A 23,998-nucleotide genomic window follows, 5' to 3' on the forward strand; every position below is an offset into this window, starting at 1 on the left:
GTAGTGTGGAAAAAGAACAATCAGGCTGCACAATGTTAGAAAAAGCTATGCAAATTTGTAAAAAAATGTCAATTCTAAATTCACTCTAAAGATATTTTTTTTTTTTGAATGCTGAAGCTTTTTTTTTTTGTGGTTCCAGTTTACAATGGCTTTTCTGCAGTATGTTGCCAGGGAATAACCTATTGTTTGTAAAAGCAATTTTCTATGTGGTGATTTTTATTACTTGTAATTTTTGAAGAGAATACAAATTCTCATGTAATTTTCAAGGACACAGAAGAAAAGAAGAAATGCACGAGGCTCGGGCTACACAAAAGGTGAGCTCAAACATTTTCCTGACATTTTATTATAGCCATCTTAAAAGCAAGAAGAGAAAAAAAGGAAAAAAAACACCTTCACGAAAATCTCAGCCCCGTGTCCATGTTAACTATTTCGTTAAGGTGCTACAAAAAGCCATCTGTACATACATCAAGCAAAAAATAAAAAAAATAATCTGTTTTTCACGAAGGATGATGATATCATGGCACAACAGTGTGCGATTAGCCAGGAGGAACCCTATGGGGTGAAGTGCTGATTCTTCCTTATGGAACGTTCTGTAGGAAATACCGCAGGGTAGTATTCATCTCCCCCACCGCGATCTTGTTTACAATCGTCGCGCTTTGCGTGGACGGCACCCATTGTGAGGGATGGGGGTGTTGTCTGTAATGGATATCACTTCCAGTCCTCCCATGGTTAACCCTTTGATGGCATGCTGTGAAATAAAAAAAAAAAATAATAAATAAATATAAAAAAACCCCATTCATCTCACAACTTTTCTATGGCTAGTTGTGTAGAATAGTTTATTATATGTGTAACCCTAATTTATTTTACAGACAGCAGATATAATAGAAGTAGCACTACTCATCTAACCAATCACCTGTCCCCTTTCTCCGGTGCTCTGCCAATGTCTATTCACCTTGCTCTAGCGATGATGTTGTGTTGACACAACATGTGACCGCTGCAGCCAATCACTGTCCACAATGGTAATGTCACATCAAAACTACAAGCAGTGATTGGTTACAGTGGATAAACGTCAGCATGGTCCAGACTGGTAAACAGAGGGGAGAGAAAACAGAACAATCGGCATCGGGAGCTTGGAAATTAGGACGGTGATTATTACAATTTTTTTTTATAATTTTACACTAAACAGTTAATATACAAGTCTAAAAATAACAATTGTAACTGGGAAAACATTTTAAATCAAGACTATATGTTACACATCACGAAAAAAAACCCACAACTAAAAAATAGCAATTATATCAAAGGTCAGTTCTGTCTGCCTGAGCCTCTATATAAGGCTGGGGCCACACCAATGGCAACCAATGCGAGTGCAGATGCGACTCTCGGCTCCCACTCTGCTGCGAGTCTAAGCCGAGTGTCATGCCACTGGGATCCGATCCTGCGATTGGATCACAGCTGCGGAGGAGAAGGCAGGTGCTGTGGAGGAGAGGAATTAACTTCCCTATCTCCTCTATTGCCAGCTGATATGATTATAGCACTGCACTCCGGTGACATCCGAGAGCAATGCAATGTTTCACTCGTACCCATAGACACGTATGCGTGCGAGTGAAAATGGATCGGATTCCACCCGCAGCACCCTGCGACTGTTTTCTTGGTACGATTAGGGCTGAGAAAATAATCGCAGATGGGACCGGCCTGATAAAGTAAGGCTAATTTCACACATCAGTTTTTGGCATCAGGCACAATCCGGCGTGTGCCTGATGCAACAGATCCGGCGCAGAATATGCAAAAACTGATGTGCCTGATCCTTTTTTTTCACGGTTCCAATATACCTGATCCGTCAAAAAACGGATCCGGCGCATCCATTTTTGCATCCTTTTCGTCCGTTTTTCTGCTGGATCCGTTTTTTTCAATACATTGTAGCATGCTAAGTTTACAAAAACGGATCCGGCGGCAGCATCCGTTTTTTACCGCATTGCGCCGGATCCGGCGTCCATAGGCTTCCATTGTAAAACACGCTGTATTGCGCCGGATCCGGCGCGATGCGGTTTTTTTTGCCGGACAAAAAACGTTACAAGATACGTTCTCTCCGGCCGCCGCTTTAGGCAATTATGACGGATCCGGCAAAAGTTGGATGCAACGCAAGGCCATCAGGCACAATCCGGCGCTAATACAAATCAATGGGGATAAAACGGATCCGGTGCTGGATCTGTTTTACCCGTTTTTTTCCGGATTGTGCCTGATGGAAAAAACTGATGTGTCAAATTAGCCTAACATGGGTCCAGGTGGAATGTGATGTTTTATCGCATTCAACTCGGACCGTTTTATTCACTGTGCGTCCTAGACCTAAAACATGGAGCCATCCACTGAGTGCAGACTTTGAGGTATACATAGAAGATGTAGACACAAAACATTAATGGTCCAATCAACTACTGCACATGTGAATTTTGGGCATTTGCACCAAACTTATATTTCCATTTTTAACTTTCTGAAGTCTATTTTGCCTGTTTGGTTTTTTTTGTTCTCCAGTGCGGGCATGGTTTGGCATTTCCCGATTTTTTCATTTCATTCATCACTTACGACTTTTTAAAATGTTTCAAAACATTGTTGCAAATGTACTCCTGCCCCCATCCTAGAAGGATTTTATACAGACTAATAATTTTTGAGCAATCTTTTGCTACAATTTGAATAATGTGTGACTTTTTGCTTAAGAAAAAAAATAAAAAATGGTTAAAAGGCAGAAAAAAAAAAATGACGAATCACATGAATCAGCAAGTACCACAAAGTTAAAAAAGTGACAAAAAACTGCAAATGACGAATCAGTCCCTAAGACATTTAAAACTAAAGCACTGGGATCATAAAAATTTGTGACCCTTTAACTCTTTATTGTGGATAGTTTTCATATATTTTTCGAGACACAACCACAATACTGACATTGACGTCTCTAACGGAAGACGTCTCCCCTCTGCAGTTATTTTCCATTGAATCCATTATTGATGCCAGCAGTGAACTAATCCTGAAGGTCATTTATCCATCATATTTATCAGAATGGCGGATAATACATGCACCTCATATCAAAGGACAAAGACAAGTTACAGCAGTAATGTACATTTATGTAAGTGGATCCCCTTTCCTACAAAATATTTCTAAATGAGTCATTTCAGATGTCCTGAACAGACAATATCCCAATAATATTGCCAAAAATGAAGCAGATGTGTCTTCTTGTTACCATTTTCAATCCTTATCTTTTTCATGGAAGAGTAAGGGTATGTCCAGACGCTGCGTTCTTCATTTGACAAAAAAAAAAAAGCACCCTCTGGCAGACTGACAACTGTAAACACTGCATTTGACAAAAAAAATGCACCCAAAAACGCATGTGTTTTGAATATGTTTTGTATGCATTTTTGACAGTGTGGTCTCACGGCGATTCAGCTCTGCTACATCCCTGTTCTGTCACAGCAGCATATAGCATGACTGCCCACTGACAGCAGACAAAGATGCACAGTGAGAATGAACTCTGGTGAACCCCTGTCATAAGTGCCGCAACGCAGGCACTAGTGCAGGGCCTGCAGCTGTGAGGTCAGAGGTTCACCCAAGGTCATTGTCATCACGCGTCTCTGTCTGTGTCACGTCCTGACTTGCGGTCACAGGTGAAGGACTCACCTGTGACGGCAAATCACCTGAGTGACGGCACCACTGATCGCGCGGCTCACTTCAGTCACTCGGGTGCTTTGTGGTCACAAATGGAGGACTCCAGCGGTGGCTGTGAATAACCTGAGTGATGTCACCGCTGATAGTGCGACTCACTTCAATTGCTGTGTGGAGCTCACAGCGAGCAGTCATGCTCTATGGCCGCTCGCTGTGTCAGATGTAACAGTGCTGGAAGCGTCGTGGGACCTCGCGTGGATTACGTCGGACCTGGAGGGGTGTTTGTGAAGTTAGTAAAGTGGTGAAGAGGGTGTTTTTTTGTGGTTTATTTCAAATAATGTATTTTTGGTGTTCGTGTTTATTTACTTTCACTTATAGCTTAATGATGGGGCGGGGGGGTGTCTCATTGAACCTGACATCACTAAGCTGGGACTTAGTGGCAGCTATGGGCTGCCATTAACTCCTTATTACCCCAATTGCCACTGCACCAAGGCATTCAAGATGAGCCGGTTAAAGTCCCAGGGCTGTCGCATCTAATGGATGCGGCAATTGCGGGCGGCTGCTGGCTGATATTTTTAGGCTTGAGGGGCTCCTAATAACGTGGGTCTCCCCAGTCTGAGAATATCAGCCCTCAGCTGTGTGGCGTTATCTTGGCTGGGGAGCAAAGTTGGGGGGGGACCGCAAGCAGGTTTTTTAAAATTATTTATTGTACTGCACGATATAGACCTGCCCACCGGCGGCTGTGATTGGTTGCAGTCTAACAGATGTCACTCAGCGTGGTGGCGTTTCTGACTGCAACCAATCACAGGCGCCGGTGGGCGGGGGAAGCAGTGAATATGAGATGAGCTTACTGAGCGGCAGGCACTTTCAGAAGCAGGAGAGGCAGCGGAAGCAGTACGACAGCCGTGCCACGCCAGTGATCGTCGAGAATGAAGGAGAGAGGGGGAGAGACCGAGACAGAGAGTGAGTGTGTGTGTGTGTGTGTGTGTGTGTGTGAGAGAGAGAGAGACTGACAAAAAGAGAGAGACCTGCACTTTTGTTGACTGGAGCCGATCCAAATTGCAACCAAAATGCAGTGCAAATGCACAGCTAAATATTTTGGTTGTGTTTTGACACACCTCTTTCATTTCAATGGGTGGAAAATGCAACCAAAACGCAATGAAGAAGTGGCATGCTGCTATTTGTTACGCAACGATTTTGACAAATATTTGTCAAACAAAACGCTGCCTAAAAAAGGCAAAGCGCGGATGGAAATTTCTGATTTATCATAGACTTTGCTGGGGAAGTAAAACACATGCATTTTGACAACGACACAGTGCAGTTTAAAACGCAACCAAAACGCAAGAAGAAAAGCAACGTGCGCACATGGCCTATTCGGAGGCCTGCAGGACATAGTTTCCCATGCTTAGTGATCTGATTTTGGAGCGGTACACATGCATATTCCACTTCCCATTAATTTCAAAGGGAATCTGATCTGTAGTATATATGATGTGTATCTTTGTGCATTTGAAATGGGCTTTGCAAAAAAAAAAAAAGTACATGCAACGTCACTTCTAGAAATGGCTTCTATATGGAATCTGCTATTGGTAGACACCCGTGGAATAACCTCATTGATAAGGGGCTCTCTAAAGTACAGATCGTCAAAGGGCAAATCTTCGGCAGAAATCCCAGCTCAGTCTCAGTCTTTCGATCATGGATTCTGCTGAGGATTTTTTCATGCGAGAAATGTGTTGTGTGAACATACCCTTAGATGTGCCATACAATTGCAGCATCTCACCTATGTAAGGCTATGTGCGCACGTTGCGTACTAGCCCTGCAGAAATTTCTGCAGCGATCTGAAGAGCACATGTGCGCTTTAGATCGCTGCAGAAATGTCCGTAGTGAGCGCCGATTCCATGCGCTCTGCCTGCAGCTCCTGCCATAGACAGAGCAGGAGCTGCCGGCAAAGCGCAGGAAAGAAGTGACATGTCACTTCTTTTTGCGCAGCGCTTCGGCAGTAGCCGAAGCGCTGCGCTCTGAGACGCCACGTGCGCACGGCCCCTGCACAATCTCCATAGACTGTGCAGGGGACGCAGGACGCATGCAGTTACGCTGCGCTGCAAAGCGCAGCGTAACTGCATGAATTTACGCAACGTGCGCACATAGCCTAAGGATCTCCAAAGCTGTTCAGCTAGTAAAAGTAATGTTGGCTTTTGGGTATTATTGGATATTATTAAAACAATGATTGCTTATAGACAGAGACCGCTTGGAGGTTGACATTTACACTGCTCCTGCCTGATTAATGGCACCCTGTGCAGACAGCCCTAAACTCTTGCTCCTTTTTATGCCCCTTTACTGGCGTTTATTAGAAAGACTTCCTCTATATCCTCTGCCAGGATGATTTATACGTACAGTATTTACAGCACATATTTCCTACGCATAGGTTATAACATATACTGATATTACATATAATTGGTCCTTGTTTACAGAAAGATATAGAAAAGGTTTTTACAGGAGCTGATAAGCGGACACTTTTTCTTTCTTGCTTTTTCTCTCCACAGTCTATTAACTGCCTCTAACAACCAAACTAAAATTATTACAGGTGCAAAAATCACTAAAATAAAATGATCTTTATTCTACAGTCAAGTTAAAAACCATCCAAATACACAAAGAAAAACATTGGCTGAAGAGGAGCAGTGGTCATAAGCATATTTAATAGTTGGATGTGCATCACGGTATAAGTTCACAAAATACCAAGTATAACAAGCTACAACCACACCCTACTGAAACTGCGGATGGTGATGACAGCAGCCTTTGATCATGTGCCAGGTAACATACCAAGTATGATGTTAATAGTTTCATACATGGTACAACTCCTTTGGGGTCATATAATACTGATATTCCTCAACCGTCCCCTACACTCCCAGAAAAAGCATGTTTGCGAAACAGGTGTCAGAGCAAGGGGCAGAAGAGCAAATCATGGATGACATCATGAACCTGATAGCAGCCTAACTGATAAAGTTGTGTTTACAAGTGCATATATAATACCAGTGTGGTGCATTTATTCTTGCACACATCAGTGGGGTATACGTGTACATTAGTGTGATGACTATTTTAAAAATTTTGCAAAACGAAAATGAAACCCCTTACATTCGAGGAACAATTGCATTCAAATGATATTAGTATCATCAAATTTGTAAAATATTCAAAAAAGTTGCCCCTCTTTTTCATTTTAAAATAACGATTTTTTTGAATCCAAGTATTCCATATGTTGAAAAGCTCTCCAATCTCACGCGGATGCCAACAAACTGCCAAATTCTTGGAAACTTCAGTTTTCTGTTCAACAGCGAGAAACGGCGACTGGATCGAATAAAAAATATGATAATGGATATAGAATTGCTCTGGAGGGAAACTCTAGACTTCCCACTTTTATCCAGTGCACTCATCAGAAAGAAACTCAATCGTCTGATTGATCTAAATGACAAAAACAAAAAGAAACCTTCTGATAAATTCACTGCAACACGTTCTCAGTTATTTGATGTCACCAACGTTAATGGAGAATGGGAAAACTCGGAGGATAAAGAGCTCTACCTGAGGCAAGTTGAGACTGGAGGCAAGGTTGGTTATTCAACGCTCAAACAAGCTCCTTTGGAATCAATTCATCCAAGAAAACGAATCCGACTATCAATATTTCAAGCTCAAGCCAGCACTTCGCAATCGCAACCCACACATGATGCTTTCTCTGAATCTTTACCCGAGACTCCAAAGCCAACCTCTTCTTCCGTGTCATCTTCTCCTGAACGCACACCGAAATATAAAAGAGCAAGCACTACAACAGCGAGTTTACTGGTACTGAAAAACAACATTTCTACACATGAAGCAAATAAAGCGCTTGCAACCATTGCTGAACAAGGTCATGATGTACCGGTTCCAAGTCAGTCGGGTGTCTGGAGATGTACACTGTACATTGTTATACTGGGTGTTTTGTGACCCTCATTTATTTTATGATCCAACTAGAAAATAAGTTTACGATCACGGCCTTCAGCCGCCGTTGTTTGTATAGGTCTTTTTGTATTTGTGTTGTTTCTTACAAATAATAAGCTGCTATTAAAGGGAACCTGTCAGGTGCAATATGCACCTAGAGTCATCAGCACTTCTGGGTGTATATTGCTAATCCCTGCCAAACCGTCCCTGTATACACTAGCATAAATAAAGAGATCTATAGAAAAAATATTTCTAAACATCTTTTATCTTATGCTAATGAGCATGGGGACTAGTCCCAGGGGTGTTATATCTCCCACCCAATTAGCATGTTAGCACGCCCACAGGAGTGTACTAACATGCTATTCAATGCAGTGTCACCAGCGGTGCTGTGCGTACCTGTGTTCGCTGTGACCGTGCTTCTGAATACCCGGCACTTCCAGCCATGTGCAGTAGTCATGACACGTACACTAGGCTTCATACTGTACATGACCGTAAGTGCCCGGCATTCAGAAGTGCGGTCACAATGAACGCAGGTATGCACGTCACCGCCGGTGACGCTCCATTGACTTGCATGTTAGTACACCCCTGTGGGCGTACTAACATGCTAAGAGGACAGACTAGTCGGGCGAACGCCCTTGTGACTAGTCCCTGCGCTCATTAGCAAAAGATTAAAGATCTTTAGAAATACTTTTTCTAAAGATCTCTTTATCTATGCTACTAAATACAGGGACTGTTAGGCAGGGATTAGCAATATGCACTCAGAACTGCTCATGGTTCTGAATGCATAGTGCACCTGACAGGTTTCCTTTAATAAAGGTAATTTCTTTTTGCATTTTCAGTCACTTTTGTTTTAAATCCTACTTTGGTTGTTTGTCTCTAGTAGTTACTACCTGTATTCTACAATTAGACCTATACTTATACCCAGGTTATGCCTTCATTATAGGTACGGTAACTTGTTAACGAGGTTTATTCTTTACTCTACATATACAGGTTGCAGTTCCTTCTCTTTTTTTCCCCCCTCAGTATTTTTAGCCAAAACCAGGAGAAGGTAAAAAATCCAGAAGTGGTGATGTGTTTCTCTTATACTTTTCCTCTGCTTGTTTCACTCCTGGTTTTTTTGCTACAAATAAAATGGAAAGTATAATAGAAACACGTCACCACTTCTGTATTTTTTACCTTCTCCTGGTTTTGGCTACAAATACTGATGTAAAAAAAACTCACCAAAGGCTATGTGCGCACGTTGTAGATTTAGTGCAGAAATTTTCTGCATCAAATCTGCACCTTTTGGCAAAACGCATGCATTTTTCTTTAATTAGTGAAAGGGCTAAAACAAAAAAAGCAGGAAAAAAACACCAAGAATTGACATGCTGCAGATTATTTTCTGCACCAAATCAGCAAAAACAAACAAACAAAAAAATGTAAGAACAATAAAGTGGAACCTTGGATTACGAGCATAATTTGTTCCAGGAGTGAGCTCTTAAACCAAGTTACTCTTATATCAAAGCAAATTTTCCCATAGGAAATAATTGAAACGCAGACAATTCGTTCCACAACCCAAACATATTTACTGTATCCATACAAACCTATTACTGAAATACAAAATAATGTGCTGTATGTATATAAAATTACAGTACACTTATACAAAATACTGTAGAATAAAAAATATATGAAACAAATTAAACTGCACGTTCGCTTACAATAGAATTGTTGGTGTGATAGGTACAGTATAAGCAATGTGCTGCACTGATTAGCAGAAAGAAAATACAATGCTATATCCACAAATGCAAATTAATAGATATGCTATATAGTATATACAGTACAATGGTATACTATATACAGTACAAATTCACAGAAAGGCACTTCCAGAGTGAGTCAGAGCGCGGTGAAAGGACAGAACCGGAGGTGTGCACGGTGAGTATTTGCTCTTCTTGCAAATCATTGCTCTTAAACCAAGTTACACATTTGTAATAATCTTTGCTTGTCTTGGAAAACGCTCTCAAACCAAGTTACTCTTAATCCAAGGTTCCACTGTACTTCAGAATTGTCATTGACTTTACTGGCATAAAGATAGACATTCAGATTTGGGCCACAATCTGCACCAAATCTGCATAGAAAAAACGCACTGTGCGCACACAGCCAAATATTCAATGTGTTCATGTGCCCTGACAGCACGATCTAGATGCATGTATACATCAGACATCCAATCCAGCGTTATATGTCCACACATGAATACTATAAGGTCCTGAGCATCTAGATGGGAGAAACAAGGGTAATGTATTGGAACAGTTTAATCAAGGCTGTGATAAATAGGCTGCAGATCAGTTACGTCTGTCACTAGGAATACAATGGTTAGCCTTACAAATAAAGGCTGGAAAATGGGGCATCTCACACGGTTCTAGCACAGACAAAAACATGAGAGGCTAAAAACTCTACACTTATAGGTAGTCTGCTTTTTAGCTATTCTTTTTTTTTTTTTGTTGTTATTAGACCGATCTGCTGATTTGACAAAGAATCACGCTGTGCTGGAGAACAGCACTTTCATCCATGAGGAGCACTCAAGAGTTAAAACACGCTAATAGCCGGGCTCCTTATGTGTTGGTGGCACCTTGTGGTTTCCGACCATGCAGATGCCTCTCTGACCCTAGATGTGACATCTACCAGTCTATGGTTGTAAGCACAAATAGCTATTGACCTTCACCTTACTGTAGGTCTCCTCACATCAGTAAATGTCAATTGAGGCACTTGACATACATAAATTAGAGGTAAAGTACATGCTTTGAAAGGTTATGTGCAGGTTTGACATCAAATTTGGTCCCAAAAGAGCTGTCAAATTAACTTCCCGGCCTGATACAGACATAGGCATTATCACCATTATGATCAGTTGACTGTCTGGAAAAAAGAAAGCCACATGGGCAAAACCTCCCACACGTTTTCTAAATTTCCATTTTTTGTGCTTTTATTATATTTTTCTTTTAAGACACATTGTGTAAAACATTTTTGAATATTGTAAAAATGGGCAGACCAACTTCAGGAATGTCTGATTTTTCATTTTTTTGTGAGCTTTCGTTTTTCCTACTCTTTTACAAGAACCATAATGTTTTATTTTTCCATCCGCATAGCAGTATGAGGGGTTTTCTTGCAGAATGTTTTTTTTGTTTTTTTTTCAATGACACCGTTTATTTTACTGCATCAAGCGAGTACTAAAAAAAAAAATCAGGAAAAACATTTTTTACAAGTGGGGTGAAATTGTGGAAAAAATGTATTTCTGCATTTTTTTTTTCAAGCTTTTTTTTTTTCCTAGAGCATTCATTGTGCAGATTAGTCACACTAGAAGAATTTAACCTTTAATTGCATACAGTATATATCACAGTCTCATTAAAGCTCATCCTAGTGCACTGGAAGAGTATAGAGACAGAGGTGATGGCTGACATGCTAACCGATCAGTACGTTACGAGTGGCCAGTGTTTGCTGCCGGTAAGCATACACACTGGTGATGGCACCATTTAAAATGCCGCTGTTGGTGACTGGCAGCAGCATTTAAATAGTTAAACTGCAGTGATGACAAATAGTGCAGATTGATGCTGTTACGGGCAGATGCTGGCCATGTATTACAGCTGGCATATCTGCTCTGTATAGAGCGGGCACAGCTCATGAGCCTGCTCCGTACATGCGCACCCTGGATGTGACATACATGTATCGCAAGGTGTGTAAAGGCGTTAAAGAGAACCAGTGAGCTTTTAAATGCTGTGCAATCTATGGGCACATATCAGGGAAGGAGCTGAACAGATTCATGTTGTATTTTCCTTATTGTAATCCCTGCCCATTCTGGGCTCAGCAGTCTGCTGGGTGGTCCTGATGAGTGACGGACAGCCTGCTATGTATACACAAGTAAATATCAATCACGGATTAGGAATGCCATGCCTAGAACAGGGATTTCAATAGCTAATAAACAGGTCATACTGATTCTTTTGCCCCACACATGCAGTCATGTGCAAAAGTTTTAGGTAGATGTGGAAAAAAATGCTGTACAGTTTTTGAAGGAATTCGGCAGGGAGGATGTCCCAAACATCTTGTCAATTTTGGAGGGACGTAAGCATGCTGTGTCCTTTATCCTCTGCACTAAGTTTCCTTGGCAAAACACTGTGTCCATGGTCCAGCCCATTTTTTTGGTTTCCACAGTGCGGAGAACTACATAAAAATACTTATTGTGCAATAACATCAGGGAGGACCGGTCCGATTGAGTACACCTTGTTGCTGGTGTTTTTGATCACAAACCGTGTTTACTAAGTGCCCTATGTGAGTCATGGCTTTTTACTTATTTAATTACCACAGTGTAAGTGCTCATTTTATTGTTATGGTTGCTTTGATTTGTTTAATGGCCAGTGTGACCATGCTCTTATTCGTGGCATGCATACCAACATTTTATTCCCTGGCTCATTTTTTCAGATTTGAAATACAGACATATACTTATCCATCGTGCAATACTATCAGAGAGTCGCCTGACAGGCTCCAAATGTATTCTGCAGCAGGACAATGACCGCAAACACATAGCCAATGTCATTAAGAAATATCTTCAGCCTGAAGGAGAACAACAAAACCTTTTTCTAAATCCCTTCTGTTGTCAAGTCTGCCTGTGAGCAGCGCTATAACTGTCTGCTCACTTCCCATCACGCGACCCGAGCTGCAAAGACCCCTGATGTTCAGTGATATTACGTCAACTTCTGGAATTTGAAAGTGACCCAGCATCACCAAGGTGAGACCCAGTCTCCATGAGTGACTGGGCTCACCGCACATTACAGCCCAGCATCGCTCGTGCTCTGTGGTGAAGTAGCGAACGCGCAAAATGATGGGCTGTGACGTGCGTTGAAACTCCACCCACAGCCCAGTACTCAGGAAGACAGAGTCCCACCTTGGTGATGTTGGGTCAACTTCCACTTCCGGAAGTTGATGGGACATCATCGGACATCAGAGGTCACTGCAGCCGGGAAGGAAGGGGGGGTGTTTCACATGATGGGGATGAGCGGACAGCGATAGCGCCGCTCACAGGCAGAATTAACAACAGAAGGTACTTAGAAAAAGCCTTCTGTCTCAGCTTTACATCGATGTGGCCACTATGCTTTGTAGTGGACAACCTCTTTAAAGTGATAATATGGCCTCCATGGGAGCCCTGATCTCTACATGGAGTCTTTCTGGGACTACTTGTAGAGACAGAAGGATCTCCGCAAGCTACATCCACAAGAGATCTCTGGTTAGTTCTCCATGATGTTTGAACCAACCTCCCCCACAGTTCATTTCAAACCTGTGTGCAAGTGTATCTAGAAGGAGTGATGCCATTTTGAAGAGAAAGGGCGGTCACAGCAAATATTGATTTGATTTAGATTCCATCTTGTTCCTTCACCTTGTTTTTATCCAGTAACAAAATGCAAAATATTACTGATAATTTTGAAAGCATTCTTTGCAGTTAAAACACAGTACTATTAACATTCTGTTGGAAGACCAGGCATCATGTTCTTCGTGATCGGATCCCTTTAAATAGCAAAGTATTATCGATGTATCTGCACAATAATGCTTACCACTCTCCCAGGTCCCATGCCTTTTACCACCACTCTGACATGGACAACTCCTTTATCAACAGCTTTCTGGAAGAAAAGAATAGAGCACGATTGTTTAAAAGAAAAAAAAAAAAATTAAATTAATATTATATATACACATACATACACACACATGCATAAATGTATATACACATATACATACATATTCAATAAGCAACAACCCTCCCCCCCCCCCAAAAAAAACCCCACACCAACTAAGGCTGCTTTCACACTACGTCTTTTTAACATGCGTCCTGAACGTTTTTTTAACGCAGAAACGGATCCAGTGCAAATGCGTTTTCATTTTAATGCATTTGCAATGGACTCGCGTCAACATGCGTTCACCTGCGTTTGCGTGCGTTATAGTGAGGATCCAGCGACTTGCAGTTTTTTAACATCTTTCAAAAACGCTACTTGTAGCGTTTTTGAGCTGCGTCCAACTTCTGCAAATTGCTGGATCCTGACTAAACAGCACGCAAACGCATGTGAACGCTGGCGTGCTGATAGGCAGGATCCTGCTTGCTCTACTGAGCATGCCCAGAAGCCAGCCTCCGTGATCAGTCTATCTCTCTCCTCCCTCTGTCTCTCTCCCCCTCCCTCTCCCCCACCTGAGAGCTGCGGACACTCGTAACCAAGGTAAACATCGGGTAACCGCGGTCTTAGTTACCCGATGTTTACGTTGGTAACGTGTGCAGGGAGCCCGGCTCCTAGCAGCTGCAGACGCTTGTAACCAAAGTAAATATCGAGTATCCAAGCAAGTATACCCGATGTTTACCTTGGTTACGAGCCTCGCAGCTGTCAGATGCCGGCTCCCAGTCTGGCACGTTTAGTTCCCCTCACTCCCGATCACATGACTCCAATGCCCGCCCCTAAACATCCAGTGACAGGATCCTGCAAAATAAGACATGCGTTTGCATGCATTTTTTGCTATAAAAGCAGGATCCGCTTTTGCAGCAAAAAAACGTTCAGGACGCATGTTAAAAGACGTAGTGTGAAAGCAGCCTAATACACATTCAATAATAGCAAGGATTGTGAAAGTCCAGCCCTGACTATGAGCATGTGCAGAATTCTTACATTCATGAGCACTTACATAGTCAATCTAGAAGAAACAAAATTAAAAACACAAAAAGGGTAACGTGAATAATAATTACCCCTAATGTAGAGAGGAAACACCCATACTGATGTACCTAGCAATAAGCAAATACAAAGTGGCAAACAGGGAGAAAATTAGTAAGAGAAAAAGTGGCTTATAAATGAAGCTGCAGGGGTACCAGCTGGAAGAGATGGAGCAGTCAGGTACTAATCTATACGCTGAAAATGCCTTTTAAGAGAACACCTACTGACCATCAAGCTGAAAGACGCATTGTTTGGAAATGGCTCGGAGGTCGGGAAGAGGGCCTTCCATTTCTTACTACGAGATGCTGTTTTTGTCTGTGCCTAGATGCAGATCCTCTTTTACAAACCTCGTCTCCTCCCCTCCACCCCAATCTCCGGTGCTCACATCCATTAAAATAAACAGTCTGGGGTTTTCCTGTAATGTAATGCAGATTTCTCACAGACGTAAATGGCAGGCAGCCTTGGACGGGACGTAGAAACATGAACACCTGCTGTAGCCCAGACAACTTAGTAGACTGACTAGATGTCAGCTCCCGTGGAGATAAAAGACTACGGGAGGTTTTAGAAAGCAGAACTGTCAGCGAGCTCAAATTTCACCACTTCCTAAAAGCAGAAACAGTCGAGAAGTGGACAAGCCATTTCTAGAATGTGCCGGAGCGCTGAAACATCCAAGTCGCTGTGACAAGGGCCTCCACATAGATTCGCGGCAGCTTTGTGTCCTTTCACAGGTTAATAGTACACACTGTAACCCGCCGGATTCCCACTGACAAGCCCACCTAATATAGTCCCATCGCATGATCATTTTCTATTACAGATTTATCAGTCAGACCCTTCAGCTGCAGCGCTCCAGCCTTATACACCTCTAAATCATTGGGAATCCGCAATCCATAAACAGGGCAAGGGAATTGCATCTTCAGAACCTCTTATTGAGGTATATTCAACTGAGCACCTTCTGTATACAGCCAGACATATTGTCACTAAGGCCACATTCACACATCCAAATGTCACAGTCCCCGGGTATGAACCGGTATTCACGGACCGGCCGTGATCTCCTGACCCGAACTTTACACCCTCAAAGGCATATATGAAGCTAATGTTCAGGTCAGGAGCCCCATGGCCAGTCTGTACATCACTGTCCATACTTGAACCGTGACACATGAATGTGTGAGTGTGGCCTAAATGTAAGAACTTACATCCTTTCAATAGCTCTTCGTCACTCTTTAGGGATTCCCTCATCTTGAAGCACCACTCAAACGTTTCTTAATTTTACCACTGGAGTGGCACTTTATATCCAAGTCCCCTGTCTTATACTCACCTGCCGGCGGCTTCATCTTCTATCACCGCCGCTCTGGTCGTTCTCTTGTGATTTGTAATTTGTCAGCAGCTCCATTGTTTATGGAGAATTTCAGAGGTCACAACTCAATATAAGTCTATGAGAGCCTTGTTCTGGCTCTCATACAGATGCATTGAGAACCTATGAATTCCAGCCAGTTAGTAGTTACATGCACATTTTACTGCTGCGTGACCAAAGTAATGTTGAAAAAAGGTGAAGCTGCAAGAGGACGAGTATTAGAATGGAGGCAGAGGACTGAGATTGAAAGCACCACTCCAGGGGTAAAAAAAGAAGCAAAAAACCCAACAACAAAACGCTGGAGTGGTGCTTTATGTAGACCTTACACTGTATTTTGCATTGACAATCAAATGGCGTCAGTGGCTCAAAAACACAATAATATTCTCTCTAGCCCTCTGAAAGCTTTGGTCTATTTTTCTTATGCCTTGAGTAAAAAGTCTCACGGTGGCAATATATTTGGCCTTCCTATGGTACATCCACCTGGCAGATTTCAAAGACTCCACTTCCAGATTTCACTGCAAATCTGGAGCAAAACCGACGTTTTACTTGCAAATTTTATTGGGCATTAGTCATGGATTTCACCTGATTCATTAAAAATCTACAAAAAAAAAATCTGATGTGCCATTCTTTATCTGCCTCTAAATCTGATCTATCCCAAGATGCCTGGTGCAAAATGTTAAGCTTGAAAGCTGCCAATCAGCAGTGAGGTCGGGGTATACAGAACTCATGAATATGGAGGACTAGACATGCACAGAAAAAAGGCGTTTCCACTCCTGGGTAAAAAAATCCATAATTCTTTACTTAAAAATTCTTAAAAACATGAATCAGAAGACATGAAGTGGAGGAAGGAAAAAGTGACACGTTTCGAACACTACTCAGCAATCATTCTGTAAGATTGAGAAAGAGTCAGAGAGAGAGAGAGAGAGAGGAGAGAGTCAGAGAGAGAGAGTCAGAGAGAGAGAGAGTCAGAGAGAGAGAGAGTCAGAGAGAGAGAGGAGAGAGAGTCAGAGAGAGAGAGAGAGAGAGAGAGGAGAAAGTCAGAGAGAGAGAGAGAGGAGAGAGAGAGAGTCAGAGAGAGAGAGTCAGAGAGAGAGTCAGAGAGAGAGTCAGAGAGAGAGAGGAGAGAGAGAGTCAGAGAGAGAGAGAGAGTCAGAGAGAGAGAGTCAGAGAGAGTCAGAGAGTCCGCGAGAGAGTCAGAGAGAGAGAGAGAGTCAGAGAGAGTCAGAGAGAGAGAGTCAGAAATAGAGAGTCAGAGAGAGAGTCAGAGAGAGAGCGAGAGAGAGAGTCAGAGAGAGAGAGTCAGAGAGAGTCAGAGAGAGAGTCAGAGAGAGAGAGTCAGAGAGAGAGGAGAGAGAGAGAGGAGAGAGAGAGAAAGAGAGTCAGAGAGAGAGAGTCAGAGAGAGTCAGAGAGAGAGAGAGAGAGAGTCAGAGAGAGAGAGAGAGAGAGAGAGAGGAGAGAGAAGAGAGAGTCGGAGGGAGAGAGAGGGAGAGGTAGAGAGAGGTAGAGAGAGAAGAAAGAAGAGAGAAAGAGTCAGAGAGAGGGAGTCAGAGACACACAGAGAGAGAGAAGAGAGTCAGAGAGTGAGAGAGAGAGAGAGCGCGAGTCAGTCGGAGAGTGAGAGATGTGTATGTATATATATTATATACACACATGTCCTGTACACACATAAGCAATGTATGTATGTATGTATGTATGTACAGTTAGGTCCAGAAATATTTGGACAGTGACACAATTTTCGCGAGTTGGGCTCTGCATGCCACCACATTGGATTTGAAATGAAACCTCTACAACAGAATTCAAGTGCAGATTGTAACGTTTAATTTGAAGGTTTGAACAAAAATATCTGATAGAAATTGTAGGAATTGTACACATTTCTTTACAAACACTCCACATTTTAGGAGGTCAAAAGTAATTGGACAAATAAACCAAACCCAAACAAAATATTTTTATTTTCAATATTTTGTTGCGAATCCTTTGGAGGCAATCACTGCCTTAAGTCTGGAGCCCATGGACATCACCAAACGCTGGGTTTCCTCCTTCTTAATGCTTTGCCAGGCCTTTACAGCCGCAGCCTTCAGGTCTTGCTTGTTTGTGGGTCTTTCCGTCTTAAGTCTGGATTTGAGCAAGTGAAATGCATGCTCAATTGGGTTAAGATCTGGTGATTGACTTGGCCATTGCAGAATGTTCCACTTTTTTGCACTCATGAACTCCTGGGTAGCTTTGGCTGTATGCTTGGGGTCATTGTCCATCTGTACTATGAAGCGCCGTCCGATCAACTTTGCGGCATTTGGCTGAATCTGGGCTGAAAGTATATCCCTGTACACTTCAGAATTCATCCGGCTACTCTTGTCTGCTGTTATGTCATCAATAAACACAAGTGACCCAGTGCCATTGAAAGCCATGCATGCCCATGCCATCACGTTGCCTCCACCATGTTTTACAGAGGATGTGGTGTGCCTTGGATCATGTGCCGTTCCCTTTCTTCTCCAAACTTTTTTCTTCCCATCATTCTGGTACAGGTTGATCTTTGTCTCATCTGTCCATAGAATACTTTTCCAGAACTGAGCTGGCTTCATGAGGTGTTTTTCAGCAAATTTAACTCTGGCCTGTCTATTTTTGGAATTGATGAATGGTTTGCATCTAGATGTGAACCCTTTGTATTTACTTTCATGGAGTCTTCTCTTTACTGTTGACTTAGAGACAGATACACCTACTTCACTGAGAGTGTTCTGGACTTCAGTTGATGTTGTGAACGGGTTCTTCTTCACCAAAGAAAGTATGCGGCGATCATCCACCACTGTTGTCATCCGTGGACGCCCAGGCCTTTTTGAGTTCCCAAGCTCACCAGTCAATTCCTTTTTTCTCAGAATGTACCCGACTGTTGATTTTGCTACTCCAAGCATGTCTGCTATCTCTCTGATGGATTTTTTTCTTTTTTTTCAGTGTCAGGATGTTCTGCTTCACCTCAATTGAGAGTTCCTTAGACCGCATGTTGTCTGGTCACAGCAACAGCTTCCAAATGCAAAACCACACACCTGTAATCAACCCCAGACCTTTTAACTACTTCATTGATTACAGGTTAATGAGGGAGACGCCTTCAGAGTTAATTGCAGCCCTTAGAGTCCCTTGTCCAATTACTTTTGGTCCCTTTAAAAAGAGGAGGCTATGCATTACAGAGCTATGATTCCTAAACCCTTTCTCCGATTTGGATGTGAAAACTCTCATATTGCAGCTGGGAGTGTGCACTTTCAGCCCATATTATATATATAATTGTATTTCTGAACATGTTTTTGTAAACAGCTAAAATAACAAAACTTGTGTCACTGTCCAAATATTTCTGGACCTAACTGTATGTATGTATGTGTGTGTGTGTTTGTGTGTGTGTCTGTGTTTAGGACTTCCTGGCAGTAGGTTCACTAGTCCTTTAATGATAATCTCCATCTGATAAAATGAAGGGAATTTTGTTACTTACCGTAAATTCCTTTTCTTCTAGCTCTTATTGGGAGACCCAGACGATTGGGGTATAGCTACTGCCCTCCGGAGGCCACACAAAGCACTACACTAAAAAGTGCAAGGCCCCTCCCCTTCTGGCTATACCCCCCCGTGATATCACGGGTTCTCCAGTTTTAGTGCCAAAGCAAGAAGGAGGAAAGCCAATAACTGGTTTAAACAAATTAACTCCGAGTAACATCGGAGAACTGAAAAACCGTTCAACATGAACAACATGTGTACCCGCAAACAACAAAAAAATCCCGAAGGACAACAGGGCGGGTGCTGGGTCTCCCAATAAGAGCTAGAAGAAAAGGAATTTACGGTAAGTAACAAAATTCCCTTCTTCTTCAGCGCTCTATTGGGAGACCCAGACGATTGGGACGTCCAAAAGCTGTCCCTGGGTGGGTAAAGAAATACCTCATGTTAGAGCTGCAAGACAGCCCTCCCCTATGGGGAAGCCACTGCCACCTGCAGGGCTCTTCTACCTAGGCTGGCGTCCGCCGAAGCATAGGTATGCACCTGATAATGTTTGGTGAAAAATGTGCAGGCTCGACCAGGTAGCTGCCTGGCACACCTGTTGAGCCGTAGCCTGGTGTCGTAATGCCCAAAACGCACCTACGGCTCTGGTAGAATGGACCTTCAGCCCTGAAGGAACCGGAAGCCCCGCAGAACGGTAGTCTTCGAGAATTGGTTCTTTGATCCATCGAGCCATGGTGGCTTTAGAAACCTGCAACCCCTTGCGCGTACCAGCGACAAGGACAAAAAATGCATCAGAGCGGCGCATGGGCGCCGTGCGGGAAATGTAGATTCTGAGTGCTCTCACCAGAACTAACAACTGTAAATCCTTTTCATACCGGAGAACCGGATGAGAACAAAAGGAAGGAAAGGGTATATCCCGATTAAGAAGAAACGCGGATACAACCTTAGGGAGAAACTCCTGAATAGGGCGCAGCACTACCTTGTCCTGGTGGAACACTAGGAAGGGAGCCTTGAATGACAGAGCCGCCAGCTTAGACACTCGCCGAAGCGACGTGATCGCAACCAGAAAGGCCACTTTCTGTGACAGGCGCGAAAGGGAAACTTCCCTCAGAGGCTCGAAATGCGGCTTCTGGAGAGCAACTAGTACCCTGTTCAGATCCCATGGATCTAACGGCCGCTTGTACGGGGGCACAATATGACAAACCCCCTGTAGTAACGTGCGCACCTTAGGAAGACGTGCTAGACGCTTCTGAAAAGAACACGGATAGTGCCGAGACTTGCCCTTAAAGGGAGCCGAGCGACCAACCTCTTTCCCAACCAGATTGCAGGAGGGAAGGCAAAGTAGGCAATGCCGATGGCCAGGGAGACCCTCCCTGAGCAGAACACTAAGATAAGAATATCTTCCACGAGTTGTGGTAGATCTTGGCAGACCGCGGCTGGCTAGCCCGTCTCATGGTGGCAATGACGTCGTGCTCACGGTCGACCGACGGTGAGATGCCACAGATCACGGTACCACGACCTCCCCGGCCAGTCTGGGGCGACGAGGATGGTGTGGCAGCAATCGGTAGCTGGAACTGTGACCAATCCTGAGCCAAGGCGCCTGTCGCCAGAGCTCTTTGATCGTAAGACCGCGTCATGAAAATCGGGACCTTGTTGTTGCCGAGAAGCCATGACGTCGACGTCCGTCTTCATCCTGCGTCTACAGAATTCTTGCAAACAAACGGGTGCAGAGCCCATTCCCCTGCGTCCACGCCCTGTCGACTGAGGAAGTCTGCTTCCTAGTGTCGTACGCCCGGGATGTGAACAGCTGATATGGTGTATGCTCTGTCTTCTACCCATAGCAGAATCCGCCGGACCTCTTGGGAGTCTTGTCGACTACGTAGTCCGCCTTGGTGGTTGGTGTATGCCACCGCTGTGGATAGTCCGACTGAATTCGGATCTATTTGCATTCCAGCCACTGCAGGAAGGCTTGCAGTGCAAGATACACTGCCCAGAGCTCCAGACCACTGAGTTGAAGAGTGGACTCCTCTGAAGATGGTCTTTGACCGTCTGGAAAAGCTAAAACTCGCCTCTGGATGAGGCGCCTCCTTGAAGGAGAGACTGTCCCCTCGTCTGTAGTGAACGCTGTTTGTCCAGCGGAAGCTTCACTATCGCTGAGAGAGTGTGAAAACTCTCCAGGAGATGCCAGCGATTGGGTTCAACCTTGAAACGTTGAAGACCCACCCGAAACTCTGGGAAGGGTCCAGCGCCATGTTCAGGTTGTGTTGGCATGCTTGTAAAGGAGAGTGCCTTGACCAGTAGATTGCCCAAGTAAAGGATCACAGAGTGACCGTGAGAGCGCGGGACTGCTCCCTCTGCTGCCACGAACTTGGTGAACACCCGTGGGGCTGTCGCCAGCCAAAGGGTATGGCTACGAAACGAAATATTCTCGTCTTTAATAACGAATCGTAGCCAACGCCGGTGCCTCGGAGCAATCGGCACGTGTAGATAAGCATCCTGATGTCTATTGAAGCTAGGAAAACTCCTTGAGACAGAGAGGCAATGACGGAGCGGAGTGATGCCATCCAGAACCGCCTGGTTTTCACGTGCTCGTTAAGCAGTATAAAGTCCAGAACGGGACGGAAGGAGCCGTCCTATTTTGGCACCACGACCAGGTCGGGGCAAAATGCGTATCTGGTTCCTGAAGAGGAACAGGGATTACCGCTCTTTCCGCCTGCAGAAGAGCCTCGGCTCGGTCGGTGCGGTAGTTTGAAAACAAACTGACTCTCACTCACAGGCCCTCAACCTGCGGTAGGTAAATGCCGCTAAAGCGGGGGAGTCTGCCCCCCCGCGGTTGCGGAGTGAGAGGGCTGAAAATTATGAGGAAAACGCTTTGGTAGCGGATCCTCCGGCTGCCTTCCCCGGGCGTGAATTGAGCCCGCTAGGAATCTATGCCCTTCTGGGCTTTTTGAGTCGTCTTGGATAGTTGAATGATTTCATTCAACCCTTACCAACAGACTATCACTAGATAAAGGCAACCTGGTTAAGCACTTCGTTGGAAGCAGCCTCTGTTCCAATCTCTCAACTACTAGCCTCTGCGTAAAAACACGGAGTTGGCGGATGCCACTGACGTCCGGCTCGTAGAGTCTCGGACAGCAATAACAGCATGATTCGCCATGCCGACATTGCGAGTTAAAGACGCTGCTGGGACCGAGAGTACCTGTGACAGCGACCCTCTGCGCAATACTAGCTGAAATAGCTTGGAGTGCCTTCACGGCTGCGACTGCCGGAGCAGCCGACCTGCCGATAGCTTCATAGACAGATTGCAACCAGAGGCCAATCTGCCTGTCAATGGCATTTTGAAGTGAAGTCCTATCCACCACTACAACTATAGATCTAGCTGCAAGCATGGAGATTGGGGGATCCACATTTGGATACTGGGTCTAGCGCTTGACCACGTCAGGGGGAGCGACACGTGTCTCATTAATACGGTCGGAGAAACGCTTATCGTGATAAGCGTGTCGTTTCTGGACTGCGTCTCTGGAGTCAGAGTGCTAAACAAGTACTCAATATATAGAGATTTCTCTTGCTGTGAAGCTGACCCCTCCACTGGAGGAGTTGAGGGAGAAATACCCAACCTTTCGTTGATGGACGCAATAAGATTATTCACTATAGCGTCACCATCCGGTGTATCCGGATTGAGAGCGGTCTCAGGAACAGAGTCCTGAACAGCTACGTCTGCCTCATCGTACAGAGAGTACTCCCGCTGGGACCTTGCCCAGTGATGTAGTCGAGGGCTAATGCCAGCGAGCCCGCTTAGGCCATCTGGGACTGTCGACCGTGTCGGATGCCTGCTCTCTGGGATGCCTGGAATCACTCTGGCGCCTTGAGATGCTCCAGATCAGGGCGGCCAGGGTCATTGCAACCATATTGCCCACGGTCTGCTTGGGGTGCAAAGTCTGTAAGATGTCAGTCATAGTCACAGACAATATATCAGCGGAAAAACTGCAACTTCGTCCCTGTCTCTGGACAGAGATCACAGGTGGTTCCTTTGGCCACATATAGCAGAGACCCCGGTTGAGCAATTGCACGCACTGGGGGTCCTGAAACCGTATGACATGCAGTACAAGCAGCATAGAAAGCCCGTGCATTGGCAACTTGTCTTTTTCTGCTGTTGTTGTCTAGCTATCTAAGAGCCTAGCCGAGGATAGCGACCGTACAGTGAATAGTCATACAAGCATGAAGTACAAATAAACACTTCAGCACATGTAGTACACGCAGCATTGAAAACTTGTGGCTTGGCACATTTGCTCTTCTGCTGCTGTTGTCTATTTATCTAGGAGCATGAGACAAGGATAGCGACATACAGTGAATGTATAGCATACAGCATGACAGTAAACACTGCAGCCCATGCAATCCAAGCAGCATTGAAAGCTTGCGCGTTAGCACCCTAGCCTTTCTGCTGCTGTTGTCTATTTATCCAGGAACATTAGCCAAGGATAGCGACATACAGTGAATGTATAGCATACAAGCATGACAGTAAACACTGCAGCCAATGCAAGTCAAGCAGCATTGAAAACTTGTGCCGTAGCACCATTGCTCTACTGCTGCTTTTGTCTGTTTATCTGGGCGCATTAGCCAAGAATAGCGACATACAGTGAATGTATATCATAACAATAAACCGTGCAGCACATGCAAGCGAAGCAGCATTGAAAGCTTGTGCCTTAGCACAAATTGCTCTACTGCTGCTGTTGCCCAATCTGACAGTAAACACTGCAGCACATGCAAACGAAGAAGCATTGAAAGCTTGTGCCTCAGCAGCATTGCTTATTTGCTGCTGTTGCCCAGAATAGCGACAGTACAGTACAGTGCATAGCATAT

The 23,998-nt window shown here is 44.2% G+C and overlaps 1 protein-coding gene across 1 annotated transcript in view; it reads right to left on the reverse strand.

Annotated features, from left to right (window-relative positions):
• Positions 1-315: 315 nt before the first annotated feature.
• The window catches only part of MRPS11 (mitochondrial ribosomal protein S11), an 85,908-nt gene continuing 62,225 nt past the window's right edge, over positions 316-23,998 (reverse strand). Inside the window, exons 5-6 of the mRNA XM_075342823.1 lie at positions 13,182-13,247; positions 316-748 (exon numbers count right to left, since the gene is read on the reverse strand). Coding sequence (XP_075198938.1) covers positions 641-748; positions 13,182-13,247 — 174 coding nt within the window. The 3' untranslated portion in view covers positions 316-640. The remainder of the gene's footprint in view (positions 749-13,181; positions 13,248-23,998) is intronic.

Source organism: Anomaloglossus baeobatrachus, chromosome 4, assembly GCF_048569485.1.
Source record: "Anomaloglossus baeobatrachus isolate aAnoBae1 chromosome 4, aAnoBae1.hap1, whole genome shotgun sequence".
Taxonomy (NCBI): domain Eukaryota; kingdom Metazoa; phylum Chordata; class Amphibia; order Anura; family Aromobatidae; genus Anomaloglossus; species Anomaloglossus baeobatrachus.